At 45.6% G+C, this 24,620-nt stretch overlaps 1 protein-coding gene across 1 annotated transcript; it reads left to right on the top strand.

Annotated features, from left to right (window-relative positions):
* The first annotated feature begins 8,856 nt into the window (after positions 1-8,856).
* LOC140902938 (cysteinyl leukotriene receptor 2) lies at positions 8,857-21,005 on the top strand. The gene is made up of 2 exons (XM_073323638.2): positions 8,857-9,073; positions 18,312-21,005. The coding sequence occupies exon 2, from the start codon at positions 18,353-18,355 to the stop codon at positions 19,271-19,273; it is 921 nt and encodes a 306-aa protein (XP_073179739.1). The 5' UTR covers positions 8,857-9,073; positions 18,312-18,352; the 3' UTR covers positions 19,274-21,005.
* Positions 21,006-24,620: the final 3,615 nt, after the last annotated feature.

The raw sequence follows: 24,620 nt of genomic DNA, 5'->3' as shown, positions 1-24,620 counted from the left end.
TATAGAATATGTATCTCTGTATTTTAAATAAATGTGTTACTCCTAGGGGAATTCTGCGCCACTGCGCATGTGCAGAATTTATGTCCCCCACAGGTTTCTTTGCTTCCCCACAGAAAAATGACTTTCTGATAGGGAAGCAAAGGGAAGCCACAAGAGTGGTCATGTGACCCTTTCCAGCAGTATCTTTTGGGTGCCCAGGGCAGTCAGCAGAGAGGTAAATCACTATGGGGCAGTGGTGGAACTGGGGAAGACCTGGCTGGTGGCTCCTACCCAGCTGCTAGTCCTGGATGGGCTGGGGAGGACAGGGCTTCCTCTTCCTCTTCCCCTGCACGGCATCCGGGGCTGTGTCAGACCCACTCCCAGATTTCTCCCCCCAACTGTAGGAAGCTCTGCAAACGCTCCCCTCTCCCCCCACCCCTCACCAGTGCTTGCTGCATCCATTGCTCCTCAGCTGCAGGGGGAGGGATCACTGTACAGGGAGCTGCTCCCCCAGCTGCCCATCCCCCATGCATCTAGATCCCCTTGCACCCAGACGCTCTGGCCAAGCCTCACCCCCATCCCGCCCCCCAGAACTCCACTGATGAGCTCCACTCCCCTGCACCTGGACCACTCCAATGAGCCACCCACATCTGGATCCCCATGATACCAAGCCCCAGCCAGCTGCACTTGGATCCCCACTCCACAGAGCCCCACGCTCCCAATCTCTGGACCTCCCCACTGAGGCCCCCACACCCAGACCCCCCTGCCGAGCTCTATCCCACACACACCCAGTCCCCTCCCTGATGAGCCCCAACCACCTTCACCTGGATCCCCCTACATTGTCTCATTACCGTTGCACCCAGAACCCCGCAACAAGCCCATGTGCTCCTCCCTGCACCCAAATCCTGCACTGAGCCACCCACATCCAGATTGCCCAACACAGAACCCTCTCAATCCACACCTGGATCCCCCCACACTAAGCACCTCCACGCTTGGATCCTGCCTTGCTGAGCCTGCCTGTCCACATCTGGTGCACCTGGCATGGAGGGACAGGGTCCTGAGGTGTTTCTGGGGCAGGCCCGGTCTTTGCGCTGTGTCAGGGTTGGGTATAGCCTCACCATTGAGTCCATGTCTTGGGGGGGAGCTGCACAGTGATCTCCCACCACTGTGCAGCCAGTGGTCTGTGCTCCCCAATGCTATGCTGGAGCCTCTATATTTATTTGACAAATAAAATTTGCAGAATTTTAAAATATTGTGTGCACAAGTTTTATTTTTTTGGCACAGAATTTTTAATTTTTTGGCGCAGAACACCCTCAGGAGTAATGTGTGTATGTTCTTGTATCCCCAGTGACTGGTATCATATCCCAATCCCTTGACTCCCAAGAAGTTCAGTTAGGGCCTGATCTTGTACCATGGAGGGCAATGAGAATTTTGCTGCACTGGGAACAGGATCAAGACCTGAGATTAGTATATGTGGGGATGGGAAAATCAACAAATATTTTCTGGTCTTTTGGGGTAAATCAAGCTCTTCACTTGTGGATTCCCATTGATTTCCGTGAAAGCTCTGTGGCTGGGTTTACAGGAATGGACCCATAAACTGGCTGGGCATATGTATAATTGAATTCTAAAGTTCCTTGTGAATAATCTGATTTGTGTATAAAGGATTCCCATCTCCATATTAAACAGCCCTTTTATAAGGTGCTATACACCTAATTACAGTAGAATAAAGTGGGGGAATATTTAATAAATTGAGTGGACGGAATGATTGAATCTCTGCTTCTGCCAGTAATCACACTAGGTTTTTACCCCAAATGCACACAGTCATGCTGCAGTTCCTGTGTGTTTTGATAAAGGGGGATAAAAGAAACATTCTTTACATATGGATATGCTATACACTCTCCACATTTTTATTAACTTTTACTGGTTGTTGCTATGATGTTTTTAATGAGAAAGCTATTGCACAGGTTGAATAACCATGAGAAATATTTGTAAACTCCTGGGAGAAGGAACAAGTATACACTCAACAGATAGCACATAGGAACACCAGTCCTCTTCCCACAGAAGTTGAAGCAACAGAGAAATGGCTTTTAGAAGCATGACAATGTCACAAAAGCCAATGGGATTTCATTAAGCTGATCAATCATCAATGAAAATGATCAGGAACATTAATCAAAATTTTCAGAACATGTAAACATTTTTCTGTGCTTTGGGATTTCTTTGTGTTATAGGAAGGATCAACCTCATTCTTATAGAATGTTGGTTGCAAATTTAATTAAGTAACCACAGCTGCATAATAAACCACACCTACATACATCAAAGCGTTCATCCTTTATTTTCAAAAGCACATGCCTCTTTCACAGGAGATGAAGAAAATTGTTCTTTGCTATCGAAAGACCCTAAGTTGCAGCTGGTCAAAAGAGATCAGTATATTTGCACACATATTGTGCCTTATCTTATTTCTAGTTAAATCAAACCCTTCCATTTATATCAACTGAGTAGGACTCAGACCTCAAACCACTCTCAAGAAAAATTGTTGATAAATGTGCTCAATCCTAACCTATTTTCTTCAAGCATAAAAGGTTCCAGAAGATCTAATGCTAGGGAAAATTTGAAGCCATTATAAGCTAGAGGGGGACAAAAATAATAGACAAATCAAAATTTCAAATTTGGATAATTTTTTTTAAAATGACCTGTGACTTCAAATAAATTGATATGCTGCAACCTTTGAGAAATTTGTCCTTTATCATCACAATAAACCTACCTATTTTCAGACTAAAACTAATTTTCCAAGTCAGCATTATCCAAGGGGCAAATTAGGACTGTATAATGCAGTCTGATTGGTGCATTAACAATGGAGAGGCTAGAGCAGGAGCATAAGGAAATATTGCTCCTCACATTTATCTTTTATTTGCATATCCCCAGAAAGGGAGTGGTCAAAATTATATTTATACAGAGTGACCACATGAAATAGCAGAACACATTCTAAGGAATGTGGATAAGAAGGCTGCATGAAAAGACAGCTGCCGGGTAGGCTGAGAACTCGTGAGGGGTGTTTCTCAGCAGCAGATTGGTAGGAAGCTGCACAAGGAGCTTGCCTTCCCCTGAGAGAGTATTGGTGGAGGTAGTCCTGGGAAAGGACGGTGGACAGGTGGAGATAGAAAGCAGCCCAGGGAAGCAGCAAGGAATTGTACGGAGCAGGTTTTAGCTTCTTAAACACAGAATCCCTGGATTCTGCCAGAAGAGAAGGCAGGTGTGTGTTCTCCGACCCACCTGAGAAAAAGAGAGATGAAAGCCTCTCTGAGGAAAAGGGGGCAAGGACTATAAAACTTAGCTTGGGACTGATGACCTGATATAGGGTCACTGGGCTTTTGCCCTGTGGGATTATTCTTTATTACCTGAGGAGGGGTGAGTTTATAAATGACCTGTCTGGTGTGGTGAGAAGAAGCTGACTGTCACAGGGACAGACTGCTGGCTGGTGGGGAAACTGAGGTGGAGTCACTGCAACACCATGCCTGGCCATGAGAGGACACGTTGGCAGGTAAGTGACCTGTGACATGGAACCGTGAAGGAGCCTGCCCAACCCCTGAAGTGACTAGGGTTACCAGTTTTGGTTGGATGTTAGTGTTGCCAACTCTAGCTGAAGCTATTCTGGGAGATTCCCTCCCCTCTCCCCCACATGACATAGAATCATAGAATCATAGAATATCAGGGTTGGAAGGGACCCCAGAAGGTCATCTAGTCCAACCCCCTGCTCGAAGCAGGACCAATTCCCAGTTAAATCATCCCAGCCAGGGCTTTGTCAAGCCTGACCTTAAAAACCTCTAAGGAAGGAGATTCTACCACCTCCCTAGGTAACGCATTCCAGTGTTTCACCACCCTCTTAGTGAAAAAGTTTTTCCTAATATCCAATCTAAACCTCCCCACTGCAACTTGAGACCATTACTCCTCGTTCTGTCATCTGCTACCATTAAGAACAGTTTAGAGCCATCCTCTTTGGAACCCCCTTTCAGGTAGTTGAAAGCAGCTATCAAATCCCCTCTCATTCTTCTCTTCTGCAGGCTAAACAATCCCAGCTCCCTCAGCCTCTCCTCATAACTCATGTGTTCCAGTCCCCTAATCATTTTTGTTGCCCTTCGCTGGACTCTCTCCAATTTATCCACATCCTTCTTGAAGTGTGGGGCCCAAAACTGGACACAGTACTCCAGATGAGGCCTCACCAATGTCGAATAGAGGGGGACGATCACGTCCCTCGATCTGCTCGCTATGCCCCTACTTATACACCCCTTCTTGGCAACAAGGGCACACTGCTGACTCATATCCAGCTTCTCGTCCACTGTCACCCCTAGGTCCTTTTCCGCAGAACTGCTGCCTAGCCATTCGGTCCCTAGTCTGTAGCTGTGCATTGGGTTCTTCCGTCCTAAGTGCAGGACCTTGCACTTATCCTTATTGAACCTCATCAGATTCCTTTTGGCCCAATCCTCCAATTTATCTAGGTCCTTCTGTATCCTATCCCTCCCCTCCAGCGTATCTACCACTCCTCCCAGTTTAGTATCATCCGCAAATTTGCTGAGAGTGCAATCCACACCATCCTCCAGATCATTTATGAAGATATTGAACAAAACCGGCCCCAGGACCGACCCTTGGGGCACTCCACTTGATACCGGCTGCCAACTAGACATGGAGCCATTGATCACTACCCGTTGAGCCCGACAATCTAGCCAGCTTTCTACCCACCTTATAGTGCATTCATCCAGCCCATACTTCCTTAACTTGCTGACAAGAATACTGTGGGAGACCGTGTCAAAAGCTTTGCTAAAGTCAAGAAACAATACATCCACTGCTTTCCCTTCATCCACAGAACCAGTAATCTCATCATAAAAGGCAATTAGATTAGTCAGGCATGACCTTCCCTTGGTGAATCCATGCTGGCTGTTCCTGATCACTTTCCTCTCATGCAAGTGCTTCAGGATTGATTCTTTGAGGACCTGCTCCATGATTTTTCCAGGGACTGAGGTGAGGCTGACTGGCCTGTAGTTCCCAGGATCCTCCTTCTTCCCTTTTTTAAAGATTGGCACTACATTTGCCTTTTTCCAGTCATCCGGGACTTCCCCGGTTCGCCACGAGTTTTCAAAGATAATGGCCAATGGCTCTGCAATCACAGCCGCCAATTCCTTCAGCACTCTCGGATGCAACTCGTCCGGCCCCATGGACTTGTGCACGTCCAGCTTTTCTAAATAGTCCCTAACCACCTCTATCTCCACAGAGGGCTGGCCATCTCTTCCCCATTTTGTGATGCCCAGCGCAGCAGTCTGGGAGCTGACCTTGTTAGTGAAAACAGAGGCAAAAAAAGTATTGAGTACATTAGCTTTTTCCACATCCTCTGTCACTAGGTTGCCTCCCTCATTCAGTAAGGGGCCCACACTTTCCTTGGCTTTCTTCTTGTTGCCAACATACCTGAAGTAACCCTTCTTGTTACTCTTGACATCTCTGACTAGCTGCAGCTCCAGGTGCGATTTGGCCCTCCTGATACCATTCCTACATGCCCAAGCAATATTTTTATACTCTTCCCTGGTCATATGTCCAACCTTACACTTCTTGTAAGCTTCTTTTTTATGTTTAAGATCCGCTAGGATTTCACCAGTAAGCCAAGCTGGTCGCCTGCCATATTTACTATTCTTTCGACTCATCGGGATGGTTTGTCCCTGTAACCTCAACAGGGATTCCTTGAAATACAGCCAGCTCTCCTGGACTCCTTTCCCCTTCATGTTAGTCCCCCAGGGGATCCTGGCCATCCGTTCCCTGAGGGAGTCGAAGTCTGCTTTCCTGAAGTCCAGGGTCCGTATCCTGCTGCTTACCTTTCTTCCCTGCGTCAGGATCCTGAACTCAACCAACTCATGGTCACTGCCTCCCAGATTCCCATCCACTTTTGCTTCCCCCACTAATTCTACCCGGTTTGTGAGCAGCAGGTCAAGAAAAGCGCCCCCCCCAGTTGGCTCCTCTAGCACTTGCGCCAGGAAATTGTCCCCTACGCTTTCCAAAAACTTCCTGGATTGTCTATGCACCGCTGTATTGCTCTCCCAGCAGATATCAGGAAAATTAAAGTCACCCATGAGAATCAGGGCATGCGATCTAGTAGCTTCTGTGAGCTGCCGGAAGAAAGCCTCATCTACCTCATCCCCCTGGTCCGGTGGTCTATAGCAGACTCCCACCGCTACATCACTCTTGTTGCACACACTTCTAAACTTAATCCAGAGACACTCAGGTTTTTCTGCAGTTTCGTACCGGAGCTCTGAGCAGTCATACTGCTCCCTTACATACAGTGCTACTCCCCCACCTTTTCTGCCCTGCCTGTCCTTCCTGAACAGTTTATAACCATCCATGACAGTACTCCAGTCATGCGAGTTATCCCACCAAGTCTCTGTTATTCCGATCACGTCATAGTTCCTTGACATCACCAGGACCTCCAGTTCTCCCTGCTCGTTTCAAAGGCTTTGTGCATTTGTATATAAGCACTTGAGATAACCTGTTGATCGCCCCTCATTCCCAGTATGAGGCAGGAGCCCTCCCCTCACAGACATTCCTGCCTGTGCTTCCTCCCGGTATCCCGCTTTCCCACTTACCTCAGGGCTTTGGTCTCCTTCCCCCGGTGAACCTAGTTTAAAGCCCTCCTCACTAGGTTAGCCAGCCTGCTGGCAAAGATGCTCTTCCCTCTCTTTGTAAGATGGAGCCCGTCTCTGCCCAGCACTCCTCCTTCATGGAACACCATCCCATGGTCAAAGAATCCAAAGCCTTCTCTCCGACACCACCTGCGTAGCCATTCGTTGACTTCCACGATTCGACGGTCCCTACCTAGGCCTTTTCCTTCCACGGGGAGGATGGACGAGAACACCACTTGCGCCTCCAACTCCTTTATCCTTCTTCCTAGAGCCACATAGTCCGCAGTGATCCGCTCAAGGTCATTCTTGGCAGTATCATTGGTGCCCACGTGGAGAAGCAGGAAGGGGTAGCAATCCGAGGGCTTGATGAGTCTCGGCAGTCTCTCCGTCACATCGCGAATCTTAGCCCCTGGCAAGCAGCAGACTTCTCGGTTTTCCCGGTCAGGGCGGCAGATAGATGACTCAGTCCCCCGGAGGAGAGAGTCCCTGACCACCACCACCCGCCTTCTCCTCTTGGGAGTGGTGGTCGTGGAACTCCCAAACTCAGGACATAGCATCTCATGCCTTCCAACCAGCGGAGTCTCCTTCTGCTTTCTCGCCCCAGACATATCATCTGGTCCACTCTCCGCAACGATACCTGTGGAGAGAACATGAAAGCGGTTAGTTACCTGTGTCTGTGTTACTGGAACCCAGACATTCCGCTTACCTCTTCTGGAGGTCACACGTTGCCAAGCTTCTTCACTGGCCTCTTGGCTCCTCTGTGCAACCTGCTCTATATCTGTAGAGCTTTGTGCCCCTAGAAGCCTATCCTGAGTTTTGTCCAGAAAATCCTCAGTTTCTCGTATGCAACGCAGGGTTGTTATCTGTTGCGCCAGACCTTCAATCTTCTCTTCCAATATGGAGACCAGCTTGCACTTTGTACAGACAAAGTCGCTTCTGTCCTGTGGAAGAAAGACAAACATGGAACATCCAGTGCAGGTCACAACAGCTGAACCCCCCCCTTCCATATCACCTTCCTACTATGAGCTTCCTCAGAGCAGTTTGCAAGACGTAAGCCTCACTGGGCTCACTCCAGGCGAACTCGCAGGCAAACTCCTGCTGTGAGCTGCTCTGCTGTCCCCGCTGCTCGGCTGGTTCGCCGCCCCCAATCAGACACTCACTCAGGCTCTCACACTGCCCCCCCAGCAAACACACGCTCGGATACTTCCTCAGCAAACAAACAAACACACACTCGGATACTTACCAGTCCCAGGCAAAACTCCTGCTGTGAGCTGCTCTGCTGTCCCCCGCTGCTCAGCTGGTTCGCCGCCGCTCATAATGTCATTTTCTTAAAATATCCTATTAAAATCTCCCGGATTGCTTTCAATAGTCATTGGAAGATCAGTGCTGATTCCAGGAGACTCTAGGCCAATCCTGGAGCGTTGGGAACCCTATTGGACGTATTCCTGGAGGTTTCATCACATGACATAACCTTTAATTAAAGATTAAGCTTTAATTCCTGTAGACTCTGGGACAATCCTGGACGGTTGGCAACCCTAGGAGTGACTTGGAGCAGTTTCAGAGCTGTTCCAACTTACAAACTGCTTCCAAGGGGCTTTGGAAGTAGAGAATTCCTAGTTATGTCCCCAAATTCCACCCCTTACATGGAGATCTATGAACTTATAATAATAAGCAGTACGCCCCCACATTCGCCACAGGTATTTCATGCTGCTTTTTGCAGCACTCAGCAACTCCTAATCTTGTTGTACAGGGATGAAGAAATCAGGGCTATCCCTTGTAATAAGGGACTGTTGGCAACCCTATATACAGCACTGAGATTTAAAAGGAGCCTAACAGAGTTAGGTGCTCATCTCCCATTGACATTCAATGGCAATTGGGCACCCCACTCCTTATGGCACCTTTGATAACGCCAGACTAGAACTGTAAGCCAAGCTAGGTGACGCGGTACCAGTGGCAACAGACAGGCCAGCTACATTAGCGCTCTCAGTATTGCTGACACGAGTGGAGCTCATCCCATTTTGTCAAAAGATTTGAAAACCTTCCCTAATATAGACGGGACTGAAATATCCATTTACATTTCCCGAGAACGGTTTCTAATGACTGCCAGTCTAACATTTCAGACATGTTTGATTACTGAAAGCCCATATTTAGAAATGTGAGTGGCTGGGAGTTGCTGAACCACAGAGCTTTATTCAGCACTTTGTGTGAGAGATGAGATGGAATGCAACGTGAGAACAAATCCCAGTTCCTGAACTGACAAAATATTGTTAAGAAAATAAAAGCTGTACTATTTTGCTTACTTCCTCTTTCTTGCTGTTGGTTTTGTGTAAATGTTTCTGTTTTGTTTTCACCCTCGCTAGCAAGCTGCAAGTTTTGGATAGCTAAAAGTAGAAGAAGGAAGTGTCTTACTGAATTAACTGAAAGGAACAAGAACTGAGGTAGGACAAAGTTAAATTTATATATATATATAAATATATATTACTTTAGTCCTTTCCTTAAAAGTAGATCAAGACTATTCAAAATAAGAGTAGGAGGAATTTTAGTTATCGCCTGTTTCTTGCACGAAGTTTTGTAGTTGCTAGAAAAATTAAGCATCTACTCGATTCACGTATGTTAAAGCTAGTCTAGGGTGTTTTCCTTGAGAAGGGATATCCATGTAAGATTTTGTAATTAAAAATATTTTGGAAGATGAAAGATAATGAACTACTGAGAGAGCTGACAAAGTGAATATCCTTTGCTTTGTACTAGCAGCCAACTGCAGATTTTGTCAACTGTAATCTTTTGAAGGGTGGAGTTTTTGTTTTTGTGTGTATACGCACATGTGTGGGAAGAGTGAATAAAATGTCATGCATGTCTTGACAAATGTCCAATTTAATTCTGTACAATGTTAATTACAAATGAAATATAAATGAGTAATGTTTTCGTAGTTCTGATCCTGAAAAGATACGTAGTATGCCAGTGAATGGTGACTTGGTTGGCTGTTTAATGTTATTACATTGGGTTTTCTGACAATGCAATGGCTAATGTAAGTTATATAACGTTAATTAGGCTCCGTCCACACTGCGCACCTTACAACTGTGCTGACACAGCCGTGCCGTTGTAAGGTACACAGGGTAGCTGCTCTTTGTCGCCAGGACAGAGCTCTCCCACCGATGAAGCGCTGTCCACACCAGCCCTTTTTGTTGTTAAAACTTTTGTCATTCAGGGGGGTGGTTTTTTTCACATCTCTGAGCGATGACATAGCCTAAGTACTTGGCATTACAATTCTGATAGTTCTGAGAACTCACACAAGAGCACATCCTATTCAGACGAAATATTTTTTAGCTAAACAGCAGATCATCTGTACTTCATATTTCATGTTGAGAAATTCATTTAGCAATGTGTACATTGTACTTCTGAAAAATTGAGCTCATGAGCCTACTTTGTAAGCAGCTCCCATTGACTTGAGTTGGAATTGTGGGTGCTCTGCACCTCTGAAAATCAGACCAGAAAACTTTATATTTACACATGTAATATGCATACCACCGTAACATACCCTATTCAGGAGTGTTCATTTCTATTAAAACATGGTGTGAAGTTATTTTCTCTTAAGTTCAGAAGTCTTAATATTGATAGTTATTTTATTAGATGCTTTAAAATCTACTCACCTACTTGAATAGGGGCTCATGAATGGCTGATGTCTGGAAAGAGTTGTTTTAGTTTCTTTGCCTAATTTGTGTGTGTGGTGAGTGGGATCTATCATTGTTCGGTGTTTTTGTTTAGACTAATTCTGGTCTCACTAACATCACTTTAAATCAGGAATAACCACTTAAGCTAGCTGAAAATATTTTGGTGAAACATATTTTCACTAAAAAAAAAAAAAAAGAAAAAGCAATTTAGAGAACCCTGAAATTTTGCAAAATTGTGACTATTTTACCAAAATCTTTTGACAGAAAAACTTGGTTTGTTCTTATTTTAAATTTATGGTTTCATTCAGGGTTTTCCTGCAGCCTGTAACATGTTGACTGGCTGAGAGTACACTGATACAGTTTAGCCACTTACCCCTCATGACTGAGGGTTTGTTCACGGCTGTGTCTGCAAGCAGAGAGAGCAGACTGGTTCTCTTTGCGTCAGTGGCTTTTTGGGAGGGTTCCCCAGCACAGCAGGTTACAGGTACTCTTTTTCTCTGAGCCCTACTGCTGTATGATGGAGTAATTATTGATTGCACGTCACCCCCAGAAAGCCTGGCTGCCTTTCCCTGTCCCCCCTGTTTTGTAAGATGAAAGAGGGACTGTATGCAGCAGTTGTCTGTCCCCAGAAAGAGAGAGGATTTTTTTCTGATCCTGCTGAGCAGTCTGAGAGTTGTGTTTGTGGATCTGGGAGATGTCTGCTTGTAGTTTGCAAAGCCGTGTCTTCCATGGAGCACTTCAGGGTGTGAAAAAGAAAGCAATCTTCCAGAAGTGGTATGCAGCATGAAGAGCCGCAGGTGGTGGTAGGGGAACCAGAAAACCACACTTTGCCTGAGGCAGACAACTCTGAAGAGGACTATTTCCATGGGGCACAGTCAACCACTCCGGGTGCAGGAAGAGGTAGTGGGGAGGAGAATGGTGCATCTCCAATTAGTCCAGCACCACATGAGGCTAAGCCTCAACAGCAAGGCACTGGCCAGAGACCATCAACATCCTCTGAAACCTTGTTCCACTATGCTGCTTCTGGAATGGATGTGGTCGATGTTGGTACTCACACTCCCAGGTGGGAGGAAAGTCACTGCCTCCATCTTTGACTCCATAAAAGTTAGTATGGAATGTGTGCATGTGGCATTTGCATGGATCTTAAGGGGGAATTCTGGGAAGAGTTTGGATCAGTTCTACTATACCTGTAAGTGAGCCCACAAATCAGTACTAGAAGTTATGCTGTTTGCTGGAATGGCTACCTTTATGCGTTTCTATAACTTAACTCTAACATGAGGATAGGTTATTGACTTACTTCCCAAGCCCCAGTGTGGAGGGCCAGTGGACTGCTTGTCTGCCCTTTACTCTTTGACTTTCTGGCTTTAGTAACCCTCCCAGGAGCCGAAACTCCCACAGGCATAGCTCTGTGTTGTTGGAGCACAAAAACCTTCCCAATGTCCGCAGGGAAAGGAGTAAAAGTTAGGGATGATAAAAATTCCCATTTGTAGTTATGGAAAACGCTGTCCTAAACAAAACAACTTTTGCTAGGAAATGAGTAAACAACTCTGGAACAGTGACTTTAGAATATCTTTAGGTGCATAGCAAAGAAGTTCTCGTGGACACCACCACCCAACACTCAAGGCAGAAGACTGAAGAATTGCATAGCATGATGGTGCCTCCTATAACAGGTGTGTGTGTTTGGGGAGGCCCAGCATTCAGTAGTGGTGTTATGGGCCTGCTCCCCAAGTAACAACACCATAACAAAGCTAATAACTAATGGATAAAGGTTTGAGGGCCCCTTTATTTCCCTTCCTCATTCTGTGGATCTGAAGGCAGGTTGGCCCTGGACTCTAAAGCTGCAGCATGGTCCAGAATCAGGGTGATGGCCCCAGCCTCCCACTAGAAGAACTCCTTCTCCAGCTGGGCATGGAGGTGATCTTGTGCATTCTCTGCCTGCTTCTGTGCCACAGCTGCAGTCTGGCCTCAGCCACGTGGAGAGCAGCTCAGCCACGTGCTCCCTTGCTGCTTGCAGGCCCAGCCATGCCCAGTCCCACTCCTCCAAAGTAGGAGCCAGGTGAGGAGTGTGGGCTTCACCAGCAAGGCAGCTGGTGCTGGGGCAGTGGCCCAACTCTGGTGCAGAACAGCATGGGGCTAGCAGCAATGGGTGGTAGGGGTTGGGTTTCACCCCCGGGACCCCCTAGGTGCTGCCACCTCAGATGGGCCTACAAAGCTGTGGTCCCTGATTTCCTCTCCTAGTGCACCAAGGAATCACTGTCATAGTGGTGACAAACAGCCACATGCAGCTGCCCTGAAACACCATGAAATGTAAGATTAAATATCTGAAACTGTGAAATTCAAGATTTAAAAAAAATGCGATGACAGTGAAATGTACCAAAATGGACCGTGAATTTGGTAGGGCCCTACCTATCATTGCTTTATGTATGTGAAAGATTTTTAAAGACAGCACCCTCTCTCTTCCCTTTCCTGTGTGAAATGACTAATTAATATCAAAATAACCACTAGGGCACTTCCTGTTACAGGTCAAAATGTTTTGGTATTTCCAATCTGCAAGAAACTTTGGGTTTTTGCCCCATTTCAGAACAAAACTTCAGGAAACTGCAAGGTCTATTTATTTATTGTGGAAAAGAAATGCCATTTTTCAGCCAACTCTAATAACTATGATGAAATCAAGTGAGTTACATTGATGTGGCCATGGCAGAGTCAGGATCTGTATTTTTAATGACTTTTCAAAGGTTCCTAGAGCCTTGTATAGGCATTTTTATGCATCTAAGTCTAAAGAATTAAAAAGCAGATAAGAGAGGTCCCTGTGCAGACGGTGCACAACCACCAGCAGTGCTGCCTAGTGGTCAGGTGGTAGTTGGCAGAACATCTCCCCATTTAAGCACATTCCTGTCCTTTAGAACCCTTGTCCCAAGAGTTTCCAGTCCTCCCCTATAGCCCTGGGGCTTTGAGAGCTGGGTCCTTGAACAGCCAATCTTTTCCAGCTGGCCTCTCACCAGAGGTGAAGGCTCTTCTTGTTGTATTGTCCACTCAGAGTGGGTAGGGGAACCCAGGTCCACCATCTTCTCCATGCTCCAGTCCTGGGGGCAATGGTGGCAGCTTGTGGTGCCAAGCCATTGCCCCTCCTCCCCAGACCACTTCCTACCCCAGTCTCCTTCAGCTTCCCAGAGTAAATCATTCAATGAAGGTTCTGACCCTCACACTCCATCCCCTGCTTCTTCTTTGTGGGTGTGCACAGAGCCACTTTGTCAGGTCCTGGGCAATGAGCTCCTGGGTAATACTTTCCTCTCAGATCAGCCATCCACTCCCTACCTCCGAACTGGTCTGCTTCCCTTTTTAAAGCCATGCCTCCAGCTTGTGTGTGGGCCCAGAGCTGATTCTTAAACCCTTGCTCTCCAGTGTCAGATTTGTATATCACATCACACCCCCATATTTATTTCAGAAATGCTTTAGTGATATGACTGTGAGTTCATCCAGAGTTTACTAGAGTTTACAGAGTTTACTTGGATTATTAAGGGCCCGGTTCAGCTCTCATTGAAGTCAATGGAATGACTTCAGTGAAAGTTGGATTGAGACCGAAGGAAGGAGAATGTCCCATAATGTGCATAAACCCCAATCTGCACTAGTATTTGTCCCTGAGGCTTTCTTTGACACTTAAAAACATCAAATAATTAGGTGAGCCTGAGTGCAGAATCACTGCCAGCTCCTACAAGCTGGTTCCATTATTATAGACAATTATCTAGTATCCTAAAAGCCAGCTGGCACAGGAGGGCTCAGCAATGGAAACAAGTCTTTGTGGTCGTGGGGGCTAATTTTGTCCAGACTTGGTACCTGCCCAAAGAGGAGTATTTTGGGAGATGCTGAGCAAAAATACTTCAGCCATCTCAAATACGAAAGGGTGAAGTGACCCATTTCCCCATGACTGATCAACCAACCAAAATATCCCGTAGCTTTTATTTATTTAAAAACACTGCTGTAATGCCAAATCAGCTGGGGAGAGGAAGCTGCAATTTAGTACGGAAATAGCCCTCAGTGAGAAACTGTTCCAGTGAACACTGGTTTTTATTTGATTGGATTATGACATATTAAAAAATCACTCTGCACATGTACAATACAAATCCTAATGAGAAAATTCTATAGAACTGTGAAGTGTGCAACTATGGACAGCCACTCTGTTCACATGTGAGTGGCTGATTTCTGGCAGCGGAGCACTTAATTCTTTGGAGAAGTGAATGAGGCAAGGGCATCATGTTCACTGTGCTCATTAAGACAATGAAAAATACAGAATAAAGATATATCAGTAACAGGAAGGAGGGAAGGGAAGGAGGCATAAAATCAAGAGAAACTTTTAAAATGATTTAACATGATTTGATAGCAAAATTTCAGTTATTAAAAATACACAAGTTTTGGATACATTGCATAAAAACAAGGCTGGCCATGTTTTACTGGAATTCCTATAGCTAGAACACACACCTCTGCTCATGAGAGGGAAGAAGTGGTAAAATATAAGGGACTACATAAAAGTTAATACAGAAACTGGTTGACAAACTTCAAGTGAAATATGTTCCTGTTAAAAAATGGGATTTTGTCAATTTTCCATGGGGGAAAAATATCAACTTGAGCATAATCTTCTATCAGAAAAATCTCTGTGTAAAACACTTGGGTTTGGGCTAACCCATTATCCACTTGAGCTGATATTACACCTTCTAGGAGTTGTAGTTCTGGCTCCCTCATGTTCTGAATCATTGATAGGGACCATGGTCCCTGGCAAGACTGCATCTTCCATTATGCACCACAGTCCTTGTCCCTGTGGTTGAATCACTGCAGAGTATCCTGTGAGTCCCATGGGACTCTGCCACAGTGGGAGATTGTGGTGCATTGTGGAAGTAAGCTTCATAGCAGAGAATGGAGCCATGACAGACCTGGAATGGTAAAGCCTATTAAGCACCATGGCAGTAAAGGTGAACACAGAGATTAACATCAACCCCAAACAAAATATTCTGAGATTTAAAAATAGAAATGTTTTGGAACTTTTCATGCCACAGAAAAGTTTTGATATTGACTTTTGCTTTTGTCCTGAATTGGAGTGAAATCTCCAAATATCAGAATTAAACCAGAGCAAGGCATGGGGTAGAGCCTTCTGGCCCAGTGCTTCCCCTGAGCAGCTGCACGGCATGTGCCAGGTGGAGGGACAGTTACCTCCCTAGGTAACGCATTCCAGTGTCTCACCACCCTCATAGTGAAAAAGTTTTTCCTAATATCCAATCTAAACCTCCCCTAACTGCAACTTGAGACCATTACTCCTCGTTCTGTCATCTGCTACCATTGAGAACAGTCTAGAGCCATCCTCTTTGGAACCCCCTTTCAGGTAGTTGAAAGCAGCTATCAAATCCCCCCTCATTCTTCTCTTCTGCAGACTAAACAATCCCAGCTCCCTCAGCCTCTCCTCATAACTCATGTGTTCCAGTCCCCTAATCATTTTTGTTGCCCTTCGCTGGACTCTCTCCAATTTATCCACATCCTTCTTGTAGTGTGGGGCCCAAAACTGGACACAGTACTCCAGATGAGGCCTCACCAATGTCGAATAGAAGGGGACGATCACGTCCCTCGATCTGTTCGCTATGCCCCTACTTATACATCCCAAAATGCCATTGGCCTTCTTGGCAACAAGGGCACACTGCTGACTCATATCCAGCTTCTCGTCCACTGTCACCCCTAGGTCCTTTTCCGCAGAACTGCTGCCTAGCCATTCGGCCCCTAGTCTGCAGCGGTGCATTGGATTCTTCCGTCCTAAGTGCAGGACCTTGCACTTATCCTTATTGAACCTCATCAGATTTCTTTTGGCCCAATCCTCCAATTTATCTAGGTCCTTCTGTATCCTATCCCTCCCCTCCAGCATATCTACCACTCCTCCCAGTTTAGTATCATCCGCAAATTTGCTGAGAGTGCAATCCACACCATCCTCCAGATCATTTATGAAGATATTGAACAAAACCGGCCCCAGGACCGACCCTTGGGGCACTCCACTTGATACCGGCTGCCAACTAGACATGGAGCCATTGATCACTACCCGTTGAGCCCGACAATCTAGCCAGCTTTCTACCCACCTTATAGTGCATTCATCCAGCCCATACTTCCTTAACTTGCTGACAAGAATACTGTGGGAGACCGTGTCAAAAGCTTTGCTAAAGTCAAGAAACAATACATCCACTGCTTTCCCTTCATCCACAGAACCAGTAATCTCATCATAAAAGGCGATTAGATTAGTCAGGCATGACCTTCCCTTGGTGAATCCATGCTGGCTGTTCCTGATCACTTTCCTCTCATGCAAGTGCTTCAGGATTGATTCTTTGAGGACCTGCTCCATGATTTTTCCAGGGACTGAGGTGAGGCTGACTGGCCTGTAGTTCCCAGGATCCTCCTTCTTCCCTTTTTTAAAGATTGGCACTACATTAGCCTTTTTCCAGTCATCCGGGACTTCCCCCGTTCGCCACGAGTTTTCAAAGATAATGGCCAATGGCTCTGCAATCACAGCTGCCAATTCCTTCAGCACTCTCGGATGCAACTCGTCCGGCCCCATGGACTTGTGCACGTCCAGCTTTTCTAAATAGTCCCTAACCACCTCTATCTCCACAGAGGGCTGGCCATCTCTTCCCCATTTTGTGATGCCCAGCGCAGCAGTCTGGGAGCTGACCTTGTTAGTGAAGACAGAGGCAAAAAAAGCATTGAGTACATTAGCTTTTTCCACATCCTCTGTCACTAGGTTGCCTCCCTCATTCAGTAAGGGGCCCACACTTTCCTTGGCTTTCTTCTTGTTGCCAACATACCTGAAGAAACCCTTCTTGTTACTCTTGACATCTCTTGCTAGCTGCAGCTCCAGGTGCGATTTGGCCCTCCTGATATCATTCCTACATGCCCGAGCAATATTTTTATACTCTTCCCTGGTCATATGTCCAACCTTACACTTCTTGTAAGCTTCCTTTTTATGTTTAAGATCCGCTAGGATTTCACCAGTAAGCCAAGCTGGTCGCCTGCCATATTTACTATTCTTTCGACTCATCGGGATGGTTTGTCCCTGTAACCTCAACAGGGATTCCTTGAAATACAGCCAGCTCTCCTGGACTCCTTTCCCCTTCAAGTTAGTCCCCCAGGGGATCCTGGCCATCCGTTCCCTGAGGGAGTCGAAGTCTGCTTTCCTGAAGTCCAGGGTCCGTATCCTGCTGCTTACCTTTCTTCCCTGTGTCAGGATCCTGAACTCAACCAACTCATGGTCACTGCCTCCCAGATTCCCATCCACTTTTGCTTCCCCCACTAATTCTACCTGGTTTGTGAGCAGCAGGTGAAGAAAAGCGCCCCCCCCCCCAGTTGGCTCCTCTAGCACTTGCGCCAGGAAATTGTCCCCTACGCTTTCCAAAAACTTCCTGGATTGTCTATGCACCGCTGTATTGCTCTCCCAGCAGATATCAGGAAAATTAAAGTCACCCATGAGAATCAGGGTATGCGATCTAGTAGCTTCCGTGAGCTGCCAGAAGAAAGCCTCATCTACCTCATCCCCCTGGTCCGGTGGTCTATAGCAGACTCCCACCACTACATCACTCTTGTTGCACACACTTCTAAACTTAATCCAGTGATCACTTGCTTAGTTTGCATGATCAAAGAAGAGGACAGGATCAGGTGCTGAGGCTGTAGGCCCTGCACTCACCTCCAGAAGACTGAAACTTGAAGCTTTTACTTGAAACTTTAGCTTTTATATTGCCAGGCAGTATGCACTACCCATAAACTGCAATAACAACGATACTTAGCATATATAGCACTTCACATGTTGAAGTTCAATACAAACATTAACTGATCTATATTCACTGGGGCATGGTGAATAGTTATTAATTTAACTAGCTTTTATTTTTCCACTGCTTTTTACAGCTTTTAACTTTCAGTCAAATGGTTACAATGCTGAACTTGAGGGATGACATGGTATACATTTCGTAACAGCTTTTTTTATTTTCAGGAAGTCCGAAGACCTCACACTTGATTGAGTTAGTTTCAGAGATGAGACAAATTGGCAGCTTCAACAACATGTCAGACTCGGACAACAACACTGACAACTTCAAGTATGCTGTTTATCCCACAATATATCTCACAATATTTGCCTTGGGTGCCTTTGGAAATGGCCTTTCCGTATATGTTTTCCTGAAGCTTTACAGGAAAAAGATTTCAGTGAATGTTTTCATGCTGAACTTGGCTATTTCAGACCTCCTGTTTGTTTGGACTTTACCCTTCCGGGCCACCTACTACCTGATGAACTCTGTTTGGGTATTTGGGAATATATTTTGCAGGATTGTGTCTTATAGCTTGTATGTCAATATGTACTGCAGCATTTATTTTCTAACTGCGCTGAGCATTGTTCGTTTTGTGGCTATTGTTCATCCTTTCAAACATTTGAAACTAACCGCCGTCAAGTATCCTAAAATCATATGTGCGGTGATATGGGGTTTTGTGATGACAGCTAGCAGCGTGCTGCTGTTCAGTGGAAACACCAGCGAGAAGTACCCAGAAAAGTGCCTAGATCTCCAAAAAGAAAGCATACAGAAAGTGCTCACGTTGAACTATGTTGTCCTGGCAGTGGGCTTCATCCTCCCATTTTGCACAATAATTTGCTGCTATTTGCTTGTGATCAAAACTTTGCTTAAGCCCAGGGCTCCAGAAGCAAAGATAAGAGCCTCTCATAAGAAGGCAGTGTCAACGACCGTCATCACTTTATTCATGTTTCTGCTTTGTTTCCTGCCATATCACATAATAAGAACTGTCTACTTGGTGAAAAGCAATAATGACAACTTGAGCAAGTTGCTGACTAAAGGAGCAGTCATCGCTCATTGCCTCGCTGCAGTGAATAGTTGCCTAGATCCCGTACTCTATTACTTTGCTGCAGAAAACTTTAAAGAGAGACTCAAAAGTATATATAAAAGGTAGCGGATGAAGAATCAAATGGACATTCCTTAATGGGAGTATTTTCTCGTGATCAAACCCCAGGACTGGAGGTGGAAAGATCATGGGTCTTTTAATCTATGCCACTCACTTGCCATGTGACCTGGGGTGAATCACGTAACTCTGTACCTCTATTTCCCAATCTGTAAAGTGGGGCTATTCAGAGTGGATAGTATCTCAGAACATCTTGTGAATTTTCTTCACAAACGGTTGTAAAGGGGTCCAAGATCCCACCCTGAGATCCTGCCTATTTCTCTTCCACCTAGTAAAAACCAGCCAAACAGAGGCTTTTGTCCTTAAAAAGCCCTCTACTCCAGAGGACTTCATTTATTGGTAACACAAACTGACAAAATAAACCTTTAATTTTGGGAAACAGCCTGGGTCTCTAGTTTTGTCATCTCCAAACTCCTGCTTTTCTCTCCCCAAAAGCACCCACAAGCCCCTTGCATTCTGGATCCACCTGTCCCTCAAAACTGGGATTTCTGGTCTCTCCCTCAGAGTTGCCTCTCCATTGGCTACTCCAACTCCCAGCGCAGAGTCTGAATGCTTTTCAATACCCTGCTCCCTCCCTAGGCATTACCTTTAATTTCAGGCCTCTTTTCTTTAGTAACACCTCTTTTTTTTCCCCCCCTCTCTTTCTCATCCAGGGAGCATCCTTAGACTGCTCAGACATCCTTTTTATTGGGATCAGGTGCTGCATCACTAACTGGCCAATAAGCCACCACCAGGAGTACCTAATTGCTCTCAGGTGGGGTTTAGGGGGCCATGATAGGTGGGTTAAGCCTTAATTCACTTTGAAGGGCTACTTGCCTCAGGATAAAAGGGTGTGGAGAAACTTGGATGGATGATACTATAGAAATACAAAGTATTTTTCAATAACTACCACTGAGGTAGCTTATCAAAAAAATACAGTGGCTTTCAAATATATACCCATATAAACATTTCTGAATCTTCCTTTATTCCAGACACACTTTCTAAGATTTTCTCTAAGAAACATACTCTTAAAGAGTACCACAACAAACCATTTCTTTGCGACATTATATAAAGTAACGTGACTACTAAAACATAAGAGCAATATTCACACAGACACACACAGTGTTTTGGGATTCTTGTTTACACATGTCACCATTTTAGGTGACCCCTGCAATGTTTTTATGCTTTCCTTTGCTGGAAGTTAGCTGAAGAATTGGCCAGTTTGTGGAAGTTGCTTACCTAAAGATAGGCAGCTGAATCGATATTTAGGAGTCCAGGGCCAGACTTTTAAACTTATTTAAGCACAGATAAGTGCCTAATGGGATTTTCAAAAGCACCCACATGCCTAACTCTCACTTTTGAAAATCCACTAGACATCTATCTGTTTCCTTAGGTACCTAAATACCTTTAAAACATTGTTTTTTACATATGAAAAATTAGGCCTCTTAGAGAGGTTTCAAGTAGTTATAGTGGCCAAATAGAAAGACTTGACCACATGAAAAACAATAATAGATTCTGCTCCTTTTTGAGCAAATATCAGGAATTTTCTGGGTTGAAATTTGCCACATTTGTCATGAAAATAGCCTGTCATGTTTGAGACAAGATTGAAGAAAGGTTTTCACCCTCTCCTCCAAATCTACCCAAAATACATGATTTCTGGCAGTGTGAATGTTTTCCCCATGTTTTCTCTCCACCCACCCCACTCTCCTGCTGGTAATAGCTCTTCTTAAGTGATCCTTACAATGTATATTTTTTCATGGTCTGTGTGTATATAAAATCTCCTCACTGTACTTTCTGCTTTATGCATCTGATGAAGTGATCTGTAGCAGACAAAAGCTTATGCTCAAATAAATTGGTTAGTCTCTAAGGTGCCACGAGTACTCCTTTTCTTTTTCCCAATACTCTATTCTTCACAAGACTAAAGCACAGATTTCTTTGCTTCCCCACAGAAAAATGACTTTCTGATAGGGAAGCAAAGGGAAGCCACAAGAGTGGTCATGTGACCCTATCCAGCAGTATCTTTTGGGTGCCCAGGGCAGTCAGCAGAGAGGTAAATCACTATGGGGCAGTGGTGGAACTGGGGAAGACCTGGCTGGTGGCTCCTACCCAGCTGCTAGTCCTGGATGGGCTGGGGAGGACAGGGCTTCCTCTTCCTCTTCCCCTGCACGGCATCCGGGGCTGTGTCAGACCCACTCCCAGATTTCTCCCCCCAACTGTAGGAAGCTCTGCAAACACTCCCCTCTCCTCCCACCCCCCACCAGTGCTTGCTGCACCCATTGCTCCTCAGCTGCAGGGGGAGGGATCACTGTACAGGGAGCTGCTCCCCCAGCTGCCTAACCCCCATGCATCTAGATCCCCTTGCACCCAGACCCTCTGGCCAAGCCTCACCCCCGTCCCGCCCCCCAGAACCCCCCTCTGACGAGCTCCACTCCCCTGCACCTGGACCACTCCAATGAGCCACCCGCATCTGGATCCCCATTATACCAAGCCCCAGCCAGCTGCACTTGGATCCCCACTCCACAGAGCCCCACGCTCCCAATCTCTGGACCTCCCCACTGAGGCCCCCACACCCAGATCCCCCTGCCGAGCTCTATCCCACACACACCCAGTCCCCTCCCTGATGAGCCCCAACCACCTTCACCTGGACCCCCCTACATTGTCCCATTACCGTTGCACCCAGAACCTCCCAACAAGCCCATGTGCATTCAGATTCTCCCTGCACCCAAATCCCACACTGAGCCACCCACATCCAGATTGCCCAACACAGAACCATCTCAATCCACACCTGGATCCGCCCACACTAAGCACCTCCACACTTGGATCCTGCCTTGCTGAGCCTGCCTGTCCACATCTGGTGCACCTGGCATGGAGGGACAGGGTCCTGTGGTGTTTCTGGGGCAGGCCCGGTCTTTGCGCTGTGTCAGGGTTGGGTGTAGCCTCACCATTGAGTCCATGTCTTGGGGGGGAGCTGCACAGTGATCTCCCACCACTGTGCAGCCAGTGGTCTGTGCTCCCCAGTGCTATGCTGGAGCCTCTATATTTATTTGACAAATAAAATTTGCAGAATTTTAAAATATTGTGAGCACAAGTTTTATTTTTTTGGCACAGAATTTTTAATTTTTTGGCGCAGAACACCCTCAGGAGTAATGTGTGTATGTTCTTGTATCCCCAGTGACTGGTATCATATCCCAATCCATTGACTCCCAAGAAGTTCAGTTAGGGCCTGATCTTGTACCATGGAGGGCAATGAGAATTTTGCTGCACTCGGAACAGGATCAAGACCTTAGATTAGTATATGTGGGGATGGGAAAATCAACAAATATTTTCTGGTCTTTTGGGGTAAATCAAGCTCTTCACTTGTGGATTCCCATTGAGTTCCGTGAAAGCTCTGTGGCTGGGTTTACAGGAATGGACCCATAAACTGGCTGGGCATATGTATAATTGAATTCTAAAGTTCCTTGTGAATAATCTGATTTGTGTATAAAGGATTCCCATCTCCATATTAAACGGCCCTTTTATAAGGTGCTATACACCTAATTACAGTAGAATAAAGTGGGGCAATATTCAATAAATTGAGTGGACGGAATGATTGAATCTCTGCTTCTGCCAGTAATCACACTAGGTTTTTACCCCAAATGCACACAGTCATGCTGCAGTTCCTGTGTGTTTTGATAAAGGGGGATAAAAGAAACATTCTTTACATATGGATATGCTATACACTCTCCACATTTTTATTAACTTTTACTGGTTGTTGCTATGATGTTTTTAATGAGAAAGCTATTACACAGGTTGAATAACCATGAGAAATATTTGTAAACTCCTGGGAGAAGGAACAAGAATACACTCAACAGATAGCACATAGGAACACCAGTCCTCTTCCCACAGAAGTTGAAGCAACAGAGAAATGGCTTTTAGAAGCATGACAGTGTCACAAAAGCCCACGGGATTTCATTAAGCTGATCAATCATCAATGAAAATGATCAGGAACATTAATCAAAATTTTCAGAACATGTAAACATTTTTCTGTGCTTTGGGATTTCTTTGTGTTATAGGAAGGATCAACCTCATTCTTATAGAATGTTGGTTGCAAATTTAATTAAGTAACCACAGCTGCATAATAAACCACACCTACATACATCAAAGCGTTCATCCTTTATTTTCAAAAGCACATGCCTCTTTCACAGGAGATGAAGAAAATTGTTCTTTGCTATTGAAAGACCCTAAGTTGCAGCTGGTCAAAAGAGATCAGTATATTTGCACACATATTATGCCTTATCTTATTTCTAGTTAAATCAAACCCTTCCATTTATATCAACTGAGCAGGAATCAGACCTCAAAGCACCCTCAAGAAAAATTGTTGATAAATGTGCTCAATCCTAACCTATTTTCTTCAAGCACAAAAGGTTCCAGAAGATCTAATGCTAGGGAAAATTTGAAGCCATTATAAGCTAGAGGGGGACAAAAATAATAGACAAATCAAAATTTCAAATTTGGATATTTTTTTTTAAAATGACCCGTGACTTCAAATAAATTGATATGCTGCAACCTTTGAGAAATTTGTCCTTTATCATCACAATAAACCTATCTATTTTCAGACTAAAACTAATTTTCCAAGTCAGCATTATCCAAGGGGCAAACTAGGCCTGTATAATGCAGTCTGATTGGTACATTAACAATGGAGAGGCTAGAGCAGGAGCACAAGGAAATATTGCGCCTCACATTTATCTTTTATTTGCATATCCCCAGAAAGGGAGTGGTCAAAATTATATTTATACAGAGTGACCACATGAAATAGCAGAACACATTCTCAGGAAATATTTACAGGCCTGTGAGCAGCTTTGTTTGCCTTGTGTCTTCATAAATGGGAAGCATGCTATTGCCTCACTAGAATTACATTACACGTGGTACAGGGTAAATTCTCTTTTTCTGTATTATAAAAAAGGCCTTCTGTATATTTAAAATGGAAATGTTTACAATTTAAAGCAGAGGTGGACAAACTACGGCCCGCGGGCCACATCTGGCCCATGGGACTGTCCTACCTGTCCCTTGAGCTCCCGGCTGGGGAGGCTAGCCCCCGCCTCCTCCCCTGCTGTCTCCCCTCCCCTGCAGCCTCAGCTCGCTGTGCCACCAGTGCTCAGGGCAGTGGGGCTGCAAGCTCCTGCCAGGCAGCACGGCTGGCTCCGGCCGGACGGCACAGCTGCCAGTCCTGGTGGTCTGAGCAGCATGGTAAGGGGGCAGGGAGCGGGAGGGTTGGATAAGGGGCAGAGGGCTCTGGGGGGCAGTTGGGGATGGGGAACGGGGGGGGGTTGAATAGGCATGGGAGTCCCGGGGGGGGGCCTCTCAGGGGACGGGGAGTGTG

Source organism: Lepidochelys kempii, chromosome 1 (genome assembly GCF_965140285.1).
Source record: "Lepidochelys kempii isolate rLepKem1 chromosome 1, rLepKem1.hap1, whole genome shotgun sequence".
Classification (NCBI taxonomy): Eukaryota; Metazoa; Chordata; order Testudines; family Cheloniidae; genus Lepidochelys; species Lepidochelys kempii.
The sequence above is the reverse complement of the archived record's forward strand: the minus strand, read 5'-3'. Positions and strand labels throughout refer to the sequence as shown.